General features: G+C 41.5%; 1 protein-coding gene across 1 annotated transcript in view; it reads right to left on the minus strand.

Moving 5' to 3' along the window:
• Positions 1–11289, minus strand: part of NID1 (nidogen 1) — a 37027-nt gene extending 25738 nt beyond the window's left edge. Inside the window, exons 1-7 of the mRNA XM_042883756.1 lie at positions 11092–11289; positions 6520–6819; positions 5069–5298; positions 3783–4207; positions 2785–2934; positions 1322–1573; positions 4–204 (exon numbers count right to left, since the gene is read on the minus strand). Coding sequence (XP_042739690.1) covers positions 4–204; positions 1322–1573; positions 2785–2934; positions 3783–4207; positions 5069–5298; positions 6520–6819; positions 11092–11289 — 1756 coding nt within the window. The remainder of the gene's footprint in view (positions 1–3; positions 205–1321; positions 1574–2784; positions 2935–3782; positions 4208–5068; positions 5299–6519; positions 6820–11091) is intronic.
• Between the last annotated feature and the right edge of the window lie 1533 nt (positions 11290–12822).

Raw genomic sequence — 12822 nt, forward strand, 5'->3', positions numbered from 1 at the left:
TACCAGAACTAGAGGCGTGATAGAGTTCAGTGTAAGGTTCAATATGGACTGATGCACCAGAGGGGACCTCAGGTACTCTGCCTTCCATTTCTGTGCTGATGGTAAGGTGACCATGCTCATCAATTCCACTGAATTTCTGCTTTATAACCAGCTTCTCATTGTTGCCAAGAAAAGTGACTTCAGTTTGCCGTGTAAACTCTCCACCTACAGCAATAGCATTAGTTAAAGCAGTTAAACTAGTTAATAGTGGTTTCTGAATCCTTCTATTCACCACAACTGTTTCTACTAGATCAAATTCAAACTATTTTCTATAAGCAAGCTTTGATGTAACATAGTTGTTAATATTCTGAATCCTTACAGAAATAATTTCCAAAGACAAATTGATAATGTCATAAGGAAACTCTCTTAAACACTGAATATGCTACACTGAGAGTGTAACTGAAGAAGCAGTTACAATAAATATATTCAGAAAAGCTAAAAATATTCACCCTGCCCCTCTTAGTAAAAACAGCAAACGAGCTATATATTTTAAAGAATATGTCTATTCAGAATACAGGCACTTAAAAACAAACAAACAAAAAATCCCCTACATCTGTTTCTAAATAAAAACCAGGTGAAATTGTATGCTGTAAATTCTGAAACAAACTTCAAACACACACACACACACACACACAATTAAAATCCCCAAACAGTAAGTTATATTCAAGTAAATTCATAGCACAGGGTTGTAAAAGATAAAATTTAAAAAAGAAACATGTGTTCTCCTAGGGCAAATTGAACCTACAGCTTGAATCAAAGTGCACAGACAAACAGATAATGCCCTGAACAGTTTTTTAAAGCTATATTTATGATCTGAGGCTTCCTTCAAATAAGTTAGCAGGGTTATTTGCATTTCATACAACATTTTCTCCTACAAAGAATTTCAGACCTGCAAGAGATCAGACTTTCATTGTGCTTTGCTTCATTGGCACAATCAGGAAATAAATATGTTAGATGTCTTATAAATGTAGGGGCAGGTTTTTTCAGCAGCTCTGTGCACTCTATAACCAAAAATCAGATATGTTTTAATAATCTCTTTCTTGTATGGGAATGGGCCAATCCATTCTTCTCTAAGAAATTTACATGCTTGTGCAGAAACTGTAAGATAAAAAGCCCAATATGTAAACAAGAAAAACAGTGAGAAGTTTGGTAACAAAGCAATCAATTTTCAACTCAGATTAAATAGATATTTGTCATACTGCTTCTATATATGAATTTCTTATCTCAAGACAAGGGAAAGTACAGCATACTTTTAAAACGTAATTTTAAATTAAGAAGTTACCGGTAATGCTGAATCCATTTTTATATCCTTGCTGCTCCACAGCAAACATCCACCCTATTACACCTCCAATAGAGGCAAGAGGCAGCAAAGAATAACCCAAAGCTTCTGGGATTGTGCTGATAGCAGTATAGGCACGTCCATGGTTCATCACAACATACGAGTGGAGATCGGTGTTCTCAAATGTAACTGGAACGGGGTTATTTCCTACAAAGATTCGTCCTTTGACTTTCCCATTGACCCTCTGAGGAGAACCTGGGAAATCAGTGCAGTGCATCAGTAGAAAACAACAGTTCTCAAATACTCTACAAGGAATGAGTTCAGAGCACCCTGTTCAAAGATATCAGTGTCAAAATGAATGGCAAAAAAATGCCAACTGAATTCAGCAGACAGGAAACTCTCTACAGACAGTGTTAGCTTGGTTACATGTGTATTGTCACATTAGTTAAGCAGTCAAAATTGCCTCCAAAAGTACCCTTTATCCTCATTAACAATTTTTCCTCCAAAGACAACTCTATAAACAGATCATGCTATTACAGTATCTCTTACAGTAGCAAGATCACACTTCGTATCAATACCTACTGAATGTAGATTTGCTCATTCCATATTAGAAGCCTAACACCACTAGGTGATCAGAGCAATCAGACTACCTGCCTTCAAAGAAAATTCGTTAGAAGACTGTCAGTGTTTTACTGAAGTAATTACTTTGGTTTACTATTTTTCTTCCATATCGTTTTCTAAATGCATACAAATTCAAGTTGCATTACCTTCAATCCTTTTCTTTCTCTGAAAAACTCAGTTTTATGAACTGAAAGCTGTGTAGTAGGTTTTGCTTCCCTTCTTTATACAACACAAAGTTTGCAGTCAGCTAGTTCAGCTGTTGAAATGCATCTATATTCTGAGTCAAGTCACTACAAGGATTACAAGTGTATACACAAGAAATTCCTTTATGGATCTTACACAGGAACAAAGTTTAAATGGGTATCTAACAAAAATCTGGCAGATTAGCCCTTCAGTAAAGAAGCTTAAGAGTCAGACAAAGAGGAGCCATGCTCTTTATTGATAATCAGAGTTAATTTGTTCATCCCCTTTAGACAGCCCTTTCTAGAGTGACTACATTAGATTCTACATTAGATTCTAAAACACCAGAACTTCACAACTAATTCTAACGGTAACATTGGATGCTATATTATGAAATTATTTCAGTTACAGAATAACTTTTTTTTCCTAGAAAGTTGCATAGTTCATGTACTTGCCTACTTAAACCAGTCTGCTTCATTTAAAAAATACAAAACCATCATCTCAGAAAGTATAGCTCACCTAAAACACCTCTCAAAACATCTCAAGTGATAACTCTTCCAAAAACCACATAACCACGTCTTACTTTGACTAATGAAAATAGGTTGCCTTATTCAAGAACATCAAGCGTAGTAGCTGCATATGCACCCAATTTTCAGAAAAGTTACCTTCTGCTACACATTGTCTGCCATTTCCTTTGTATCCAGCAATACAACTGCAACAAAATCCATTGGGGTAATCTTTGCAAATAGCATGAACAGAACACTGGTGGCGATTGTTAGCACAGGTCTGTTGGACGTCTGTGTGGTAGCGGAACACTGTAGAAAACACCAGACATGTATACTAAATGCTTATTATATCTCTATTAATACAGAGCATACAAACAGTCATGATGAAACTAGCAGATGATCATTTTAACCTATGCTTGCTTCCAAACCAAAACAAAAAGGAGCCTTTTCAACTTCAGAACAAAGAACATCAGTAAAGGACCCAGGAATATGCACCAAATACACGGTAATCCTAGTTGGCCCATCCTATTATTAAATGGAAATAGCCATCTATTTCAAGAAACAGTACCTGGGTAGTCGGTCACACTGCTTTGAACTTTCTATAAACACTTCCTTGCAAGTTAGAATTGCTAATTCTGCCACTGCAAAAATTGAGGCCATGCAGCCTTACACCAGCAAATGATTTTTACAGCAATCGCTGTCCTCAACCTTTATTAAATCACCTGAATTCATTAACTCACAGTGAAAGGAAAAAAGCCAGGTTTCAGTAAAAATGATCATAAAATCCTTACTGGGAACAACCAATTACTTAAGATATTAAAGGTCAGATCATAAGTTAAACAACGGTCTTGGATGAAAGACACAAAATCAGTTCCCACTAAGAACATGTCAACATCAGGAATACCATTATCCCTATGGAAGCTTTCCTTAGGAGAGAATCAGGTTCCACAGGCACTGTGAATCTGCTCTCCTGTGAGCCAGACTGCGGGACTATTTTACTAGACCGGCAGGATGAGTCTGAGGTGATATTCAAGATAAACTCTCCCAAATGAATGACACAAAATTGTTAAAGGTACCCAGAATGTCACATCTGAAAATCTGAATCTTCTTGCTTCCTGTCTGTATTAGAACAATCCAAGCTTTATAAAAGGCCTTACCTATACCAGTTTCATCAAATTCTTCCACATCTATGACCTGGGGTCCCTGTGGGGGGAACTGCTGGGCTGGGAACTGGCGAGGTGGAGCTTTTGCTGTTGGGAATTCTCGATGACGATAAAAAGATTCAGTCGAAGGTGTTCCTGTTACATCTTGGTATGAAGTTATAAAGTCTTCCACAGCTAACTGAGGAACACTGTATGTAATGTGCTGCTCCTCTTCCGCACTGTCCGTGCTACTGGTGACATACTGTGGTCTTATTTCAGTGGAGCCATAGTCTGACACAAATGGTTTTGAAGTCAACTCCTGGTCTTCTTCACTGGGCTCTAGGCTCGCCAGAACATTGCTGACCTTGGCAGGCACAATAGTGTCAGATGAGCTACCAATCTCGAACACCCAGACACCTCGTCTCCCAGCATTGCTGCTTCTATCAGAGAGATCACAGGCCAAATCAAAAAGGTCAAATGCATGTTTTGTGGTATTCTTATCCTACACAAAATGCTGTTCTTCACTTAGAAATATCAGGAAAAACAGTTGATTACATGATATTAAACTGAGACAGGGGAGCTTTAGGTAAGATATTAGGAGGAAGTTCTTCACACAGGGTGGTGACGCACTGGAACAGGTTGCCCAAGGAGGCTGTGGATGCCCCATCCCTGGAGGCATTCAAGGCCAGGCTGGATGGGGCTCTGGGCAGCCTGGTCTGGTGGTTGGTGACCCTGCACACAGCAGGGGGTTGAAACTCGATGATCATTGTGGTCCTTTTCAACCCAGGCCATTCTATGATTCTATTATTCTATGATTACCTTATCTACATAGCACTACGCACCACATAGAGTTCATTCAACTATAAATCACCACTGATAGTTTGGACAGCATTTTTTTCTGCAAAGGTGGAAACAGAAGGAGATACTTGAGTCACAAAAATCTTGCTAATACCTGTTAGAACTTTCTAACCCACTCCCTTTCCTTATTGCTCATTTATTTTTTCCCACAAAAAAAGAGTTCATATGACACAGTATTAAGAATTAAAGTCTGAAGTGGTCCAATTTCATAAGGTCCATTTTTAGCAGCTCCTACCAGTGGCAATGGAACTATGGAGTTTTGACAAATTACACCAAAGTCCTTATGTTATTCAAGATGATGAGTATCAGCAGCAGACTTAGGACATTTCTTATGCAATGGCTAATGGAATCTTACTATCTCCTTCTGAGTCATGACACAATTCAGAAAAACATGCAACTCCTTGACACTTTCTTGATAAATTAAAACAAACAAAAAAACATACTCATGCAAGTTTCTAATGCTGTCTTCATCATTAGCAATGACATTGTAGGATCCTGGATTTTCCCAAAAGTAGTAGTTTGTGGAGGCCTGACTAAAGCCAACCATTGCAGGAATCTTTCCATCATTATTCTTTGAGTACGCACTATAGAACTGCAAACCATCTTCTGGGTAAAGGAAAATAGCATAGGAACTGGAGTCAGAAGAGGCTAAAACAGCCTGGAATGTGTTCCTCTGTGGAAAAAAAAATAAATCCTTTTACTCATGGAAAAACAGTCAAGACAGACAATAAAATAACTTTTTTTTTTTCTTTTTAAACACAAAGACATTTGAATTTCTGTAACACATAATGAATACATCATGTACTTTACAAGGGAACAAAAAAATAAAATATCAATATTATCAAGTTCATGTTCTGTTGAAGCAGTTTTACCAAAAGTATGTTAAATCTCTCAGCCATAGAGGCTGCCTACAACATAACATTTCTAAGCTCAATTACATGCACTGCATGCTTTATTGTCGTCTTAAAAAAAAAAAAGAAGTGCTAAACTGAAGTAACTGAAAATATGTAGAAAATTGACACGAATGTATTGGTAAACAGAATATTAAAAAAAAAAAAAGAAAGAAAAAAGTTCAACTTCCACATTGCTGCAATTGCCTTTTGCTGTCCAAAAGCTCCTACAAAGTGTGGGAACCATCAAGACTATAGCTCAGATATCAGCCATTCATTGCTACAACCGTGCAGAGTCATTACTGTGAAAACAATGGTTGTGTCAAGTTAGGTGCAAGAAATTAATCCCTGACAAAACAAGATTTCTAGATTGTGATAATGTTCTCAGCTTTATCCATTGCGAGCAGGCCCATCAGTTGGGACAATTATAATGTATAGTTTGTCTCTATGAGATCCCTGCTGAACAGCATCTAATATGATTCTGAAAGAGAAAATGGATTGCAAGTAATACAAAGAGTATCCCTTAGCTGCTTCTTCATTCAGTACTAGATAGAAAGTATGAGACTTTCTGAACACAGGGTCATCTCTCCAAAACAGATGCACAGACTGAAGTTCCCGTTAGTCTTTATCGGGTTTTAGATAGTTTGGTGTCAAAATGACTTCAGAGTCTGTTGAACAATGCAAGCAAAAAGGACTATGTTCCACAGATGGAAGGCAGGAGATAGCCCAATATTTCAGTTATTATCCCATCACAATTAACATTTAAAGCACGGCAATGTCAGGAAATACAAATAAGTCAGATATTAAGATTCAAGCGTTTTCTTCCGAATGAAAACTTGTAGAAGCTTGTGTTCTGTTACAGTCTTTTCAACTAAAGAACTCGTTCTAAACGGTGCTAGACTAATTTAAACACAAAGGAATTTGTCTTCAAAACAGTAGAAAACAGTGTTACACATCAGCTGGACATGCATCCAATACGTCTTAGAGCTCTCATTTACATTTACCTTTTCTTCCAGTGTAAGATCTTCTCCAGGTCCCTGGTACGGAGCCACGAGCTTCCAGGTAACAATAACAACACTGCTGGGATCAAAAGCAGCCTCAGGAAACCCCCCTTTGATATAGTCTGATGCGAGTTGTAAGACATCTGAGGATGAATCTTCTCTGTAATAAACATTTCCACGTCCATCTGTCGTATCCAGATCAGCCATAAAAGGAGCAATAGCTCCAAAACTGACTGGGAATTGGCCAAGATATTTTTCTTCATCCTTAGGTTCATTGACTGCAATAATCCCATTTGTGGCAACCTAAAAAAAATGATATTGTAAGATAAATATTGCTTATAATGGTTGTCCTCCATATCTGTGTGATCTAGATCACAACACTTTTCATTGCATTTCTAAAAGAAATTGAGCCTGAAGTTAGTCTTGTGTTTGGGGTGGCCAAAAGTTTCTCTCTCTTTTAGCTGTTACTCCTGCAGAGCAGTTTCACAATGGTGTGACTGAGGACAGGAAAGGTGAAGCAATTGAGTTACTTTATTTGGTTAAGTAGTGATTCTTTTCTGTAGCAGATACGGGACACCTTGTAAATTCCCTTACAGCAGACTGCCCTGCCACTGTACTGTGGAAGACTGTCTCTTACTTGGGAAAAAACAAACAAGCAAACAAAAAAAACCTAAAGGGTATTAAATAAAAACGAAACTCTTGGTCTGAAGACACAGACCTAGTAGCAAGGCAGGTTATACCAGCTGCACGAAGCCAGGCATTTACAGCTCCAGAGCTGCTACCACACATGCAAACAGCCCATCACAGGGCAGAAGTCCCAAAGCCAACATCACAGGATATGACGCTAAAAACAGCCACCTCCCAAAGGCTTCTCTCACTCACTGTGTGTCCCAGAAAAATAAACCACCACCAGACCTTCTTACGCATTTAAGACAGTTATAACACTAAATGGTCTTTATGAATGTTTGATGGGTGTGTTAATGGCTACAGCAGCTTGGGCTACAAGGCCACCCAGCCCAGCAGCCTGTACCAGACTGCACCTGTTGGCTTTTAGGTTCAGAAGAACAAGAGAAGGGCCCAGATGCACTTCTGCAGTCAACCTCCATCCACACGCAGCTGAAGGGATTCCCTATGCTTTGACTCATCCTCAGTGGGTTTCCTTCAAGTATTTGTTAAGTCTTCCTTTCCACATATCTAAACATCGTGCTTCCACAAAATCCTTTAAAAAGGAATTCTGCAGATCCATGACTCATACCCCGACGTCTCTCCTACTTTGTTTGTTTTCAGTCTGATTCCCTGCTTCCTTTCATGGTCCCTAGTTCTTACATTGGGACATATGGCCAAATCTGACCCAATTTCTTTGCTACGTAATTTCTCCTTCAGATGAAGACCCCTAGGCTAATTTGCTCGCTAAGGCAACAGCAAGAAGACATGTTCCATCTTTAAAGTCAGAATTTAGAGTCAAGTTAAAGTTTTCCTCTTTGTTCTTGCTTATGCATGCAAGCACCCCTACTCCCACTGCTCAGATGGATGACTTGTGTTTGAAATATTTCATACAAACTCTTTGCTCCTCATCACATCTGGTGCGTGCAAGACTGCATGGTCCCCCACCTACAGTGGCATTTAATGTAACATTAAGAGAAAATACAATCCGGACTAGTTAATGTCACTGAACAGAATAGAGATCATGAGAAATGACCTAAGGTTTGGTCTTCCTCTTTTCATCCTTTGGGGGTACACTTCTGACTATTTCCTACTGTGCTAGAAAACTGAAATTAAGTATTAATTAAGTATTAAGTAATTTAATGCAGCTGAGACAAAAATACTAGCCATTCTCATTTTGTGTTTCTACTTTATAAATGAGAGATGGTTCAGGTTAAGGAGAATGTTTGGTTGCTAGCACTCTATCACCAAGAAAACATTTGCAAGCTATTAGATGAAAATAAATACACTGGCTGAGCACTTTGTGAAGAGATCTGAATGTAGAGAAAGAACATTCATCATAACTAAAAAATGTTTTTAGTCTTTGCATTTAGCAGTACATACATATTTGCAATATGAGAGCAAATTGCATGATTTAACTTCATTTCTTTGAAGCTCACACTGATACGTTAAAGCATGAACCCCAAAACGCAGAGAGGTAATTTAGAATAAACACTGGATTTTATTAAAGCATGATTGCAACCTGCTGTGGGAAAGCTGCTTTGGCAGGGGGCTGGACTCATTGATCCCCAGAGGTCTCCTCCAACCCACCTGTTCTGTGATTCTCTGATCATTCTCATCAATGGGAAAAGGGGAAAAAAAAAGGCACCAGGTGGGCATTTTCTAAAGGCCAGCTGTAGAGCACATCTTTCCTTTTAGGGTATAATTCTGTTTAAATGGACAGGAACTAACACAGATTTATTTTTAGCATGTTAAACTTCTGGATTACATGCATAGCTGACATACATTCATGATCCGTAGCAGAACAAATTACACAGTCTATCACAGTCCTATCTTGAGAAATTAAGTGAGGAGAAGGACGTAAGAAGCAACAAAGTATTTCTACCGAAAGAAAAAGTGGGTAGCAAAAAGTTTCAGACAAATGGCATTTTTTCCCAGTCCAGTTAGGAGGCTTTTTAAGGATATGAATACTTCTGAGGAAAAAAATAAAAAAAATAAAGAGCTTAGCAATTGAATTTATTCGTATAAAGCAGGGTCAGTAGATTTAAATCAGTAGAACTTTCTAATTAAAACATGACTAATGATTAACTTAAGCAACTCAAAAATTAACAATTAACGGATTGCACCAAGCTTGACTTAATGGACTCTGATTCCTCCCTAAAAAGAAGTCACTTCCAGTCTTTCAGCTTTTCCACAGCTGTGAGCTCCACTGTGAACTGGAAAAGTCTGAACAGAAGTGTGTTATAAAAACAAATAGGTCAGAATGGGCTAGCAATAGGATTCAGCATATAGAGCTCTCATAGAAAAATAGAGTATGTGAAAGTCTTGTGTTTCAACTTTTGTTAAATAAACATTCTCTCTGCCTGCCATGAAAAGAGCTTCGTTGCTGGAGATTTTATGACACACTGATAACAAACAATTGTTCCTCAGAGGTCTTTGCCTTTTTATCTGCATGTAGAGGTAACAGCCTGGCTCCCCAGCTGTTGGGAAAATAGGGAGAATCCAATAATCCATGAATGTTTTCAACCAAATGAAAATGAAAGTTGTAAAAAACAAGCATGATTTTATCGTGCAGAATCGTACAGAAATATGTACTTCATCCTGAAAACTCAAAAGCTTATGAAAAACATCTTTTGTGTACTGTATATATGCATTTTATACCATGCTTTAATTTATGAACTTGGTAATATTCACTGACTGCTGGAAATCCTTGAGAAAATTCTGCTTACTGAATAACATCACAGAGCTCAGTAAGCACTCACTGCCAGCATATAATAAAACTGTGCACTCTGGAGGTGCATGTAAGGCTGCTCAGTACCCTTCATGACACGCAGACTCCTTTCTCTACCCCATACATTTTCTGCTGTGCTTCCACTGAGCAATACTTGTGGCAGATTAAACACGAGATAAAAGCCTCCTGATAGCACGCAGACTGATCCTAAAACACTTCTGCTGATCAGATGTGCCCAAGCAATCATGCTACAAGGGCCCAAAAGCTGATTCTGGAATGACCTCTGCACCCACATTGTTCCAATCCAAAATCCCTGGGCACACCACAGGCCCATACCGAGATCACCAAGCTGAGGAAACCCAGTGGTGTTACCCAACGTGCTGCTCTTTGGGAGCTCTGTCCCCTCTCTGTTGTTTATCTGACATATCACTGCTATTATCTCAATGCCTGACACGCAGGTCGCTCCCCTACCTTCCAAGAACACGTCTGTGCCTTGAAAAGAGCATTTCCACGTGAGCTGGATAATCAATGACCCAGCCAAGAGCCTGGCAGGCAAGGCCATGAACTCGGGGACAAAGTGGAGGCCGGACACACCTCACATGTCCACCCTTCATCTTCACCACCAGCCTCAAGTCACAGCACCCACTTCAGACAGAGGCACAGCCTGAGTCCTTCAATCTTTCGGCACAGACTCGAGCACGTGGGAACTACACCCAACCTTGAATGACCGCGGCCACGTGGGGGTCTTGCACTTTGCAAGCACGGGAACTGAAAGGTGCCGACTTTCTCAAACACGTCCATTAGGATCGGTCCAAACCATCGGCCTCGCTTCGCTGTAGCCAACGCTTTCAACCCCGCCCTCAGGAGCCGACGCCTCCGCGAGCCCCTCGCGCACCACAGCGCTGCCGTGCGGGCGCGCGACGGGGTCCGCTTGCAGCCTACGGTTCTCCCTCCGCGCTGGGGCTGCGAGCAGCTGCGGTAGCTCAGCGACCTCGGCGTGCTCGAAGCACAACGAGATGCCGTCCGCACGGAGCGTGCCTGCGGACGGCGCTCGTCCTGGACGGGAACCGCGCGCGTCGCTCTGCGGACCGTCGCCCGCCCGCGCCGGGGCTACAGCGAGAGGCAGCGAGCGCTCGGTACCCCGCAGCCAACGGCTCAGCCCCCCCCCCGTCCGCACTCACGTAGAGGGAGCGGACGGCGGCGCCGTAGAAGTGCAGCGCCGTGCCCAGCTCCAGCGCCGCCGAGCGCGCGTCGTCGCCGGGCTCCAGCGCCGTATCCCCGCGATCGGCGCCGTGCGGCAGCAGCAGCTCCGCGGGCAGCGCCAAAGGCAGCGCCAAAGCCAGCAGCGCGCAGGGCGAACAGCGCGGTCCGACGCCCATCCTGACGGCTCCCGACACGGCGGCGCGGCCCCGCCGCTATAAGTGCGGACAGGGGGCGGGCCAAGGGCGGTTCTGAGAGGGGAGAGCAGCCCCGGGACCCCACGAGGCCCAGAGGGGCAGGGTCTAAGGAGGTCGGTGAGTGCTGCGGCGGTCTGATGAAGTTCCAGCGCTTCGACCCCGTCCCCTCGCTGGTGGGGTTGCTTTGGAATAGCTGACATACTGAAGCGGAACAAGTTAATAACTCGATGTGAAGCAAAACTAGGAGTCCCCGCACCACTTTCTGGAATCACCTTGACACTATCTGCTCACTATCAGAAGGAAACAAAGAAATGCAAAGAAAAGTGTCTTGTAAATTAACCTCATCCATGCCAGAGCTTCATCCAATTGTAAAATAAAACTCACAGAACAGTCACAGAATCATTAACACGGTCAGAAGAGAGCAGTAAGATCACCGAGTCCAATCATCAACCCATCCCCACTAATGGGCCACCAACCACATCCATCGGGGCCACATCTATATGTTTCCTGAACACCTCCATAGATGGTGACTCCACCACCTCTCTGGGCAGCCCGTTCCACTCCCTCACCACACTTTCTGAGGAAAAACATTTCCTAAGATCCAACCCAAATCTTCCCCAGTGCAACTTGAGGCCTTTACCTCTCATCCTATCGCTTATTCCTTGGGATAGGATGCTGACCACTACCTCACTACAACCACCTTTCAGGATGTTGTAGGGACTGATAAAGTCTCCTTTCAGCATCTTCCAGAATGTAAATAAAGTCTCCATTCTGTAAATGAAAGTTCGCTGATGACAGGAGTTGTACAGAAAAGAGGTATGGAGCATTGAAATAAACTCCATGCCTTCCTGTTTCACAGTCTGGTCCTGCTCTCAAGAAACACCCAGAATCAACAGAAAATGGATGAATTTCATACATTTTTCCAAAACTCTCAAGCAAAGACATCTCTAGAAAACAACAGCTTTTAAGGAATATATCTTGTCAAAAGTGTATGCTGTGACATTCCCACAGAATGTTTCTTCATCATCATTAGGAACAGTGTGTGGCTGTATTTCATGAAGGAGCTGCTGAGAGACATTGCCCAATGCTTTGGGATGATGAGAAGCCTCCATTCTCTCCTCACCAGCCAGTTCACACTGTACTTTCACCTACAGCCTCCCTCCGTGCATTCACAGCTTGTCCATTTGTAACTGGTGGATTTGGGGGTACCTGGCTAAGGGCCAGGAGTTAAGGGCAAGCCATGCTTGTGCAGTGCAGCTTCATAGCTAAGAGAAAGTCTAAATTAAACCCTATAACACTTCCAGTACCTTCTATATATATTCTCAAAACATATAAACATAATTTCCATTGAGCCTCAACCCCACTCTTCCTCAATACAAAACTTAACTTGAGCCAGAGGAACATCAAAGCATAGAAAGGAAAATCTGAGGGTGAAGTCTTCCTGCCAGATGCATATGGTTCCTTAATGTAATGTCCAGAATTTGGAGGGTAAAAACCACTAGAAAAACAGATTTG

Source organism: Lagopus leucura, unplaced genomic scaffold (assembly GCF_019238085.1).
Source record: "Lagopus leucura isolate 7727_CA_CO unplaced genomic scaffold, USGS_WTPT01 Super-Scaffold_73, whole genome shotgun sequence".
NCBI lineage: Eukaryota > Metazoa > Chordata > Aves > Galliformes > Phasianidae > Lagopus > Lagopus leucura.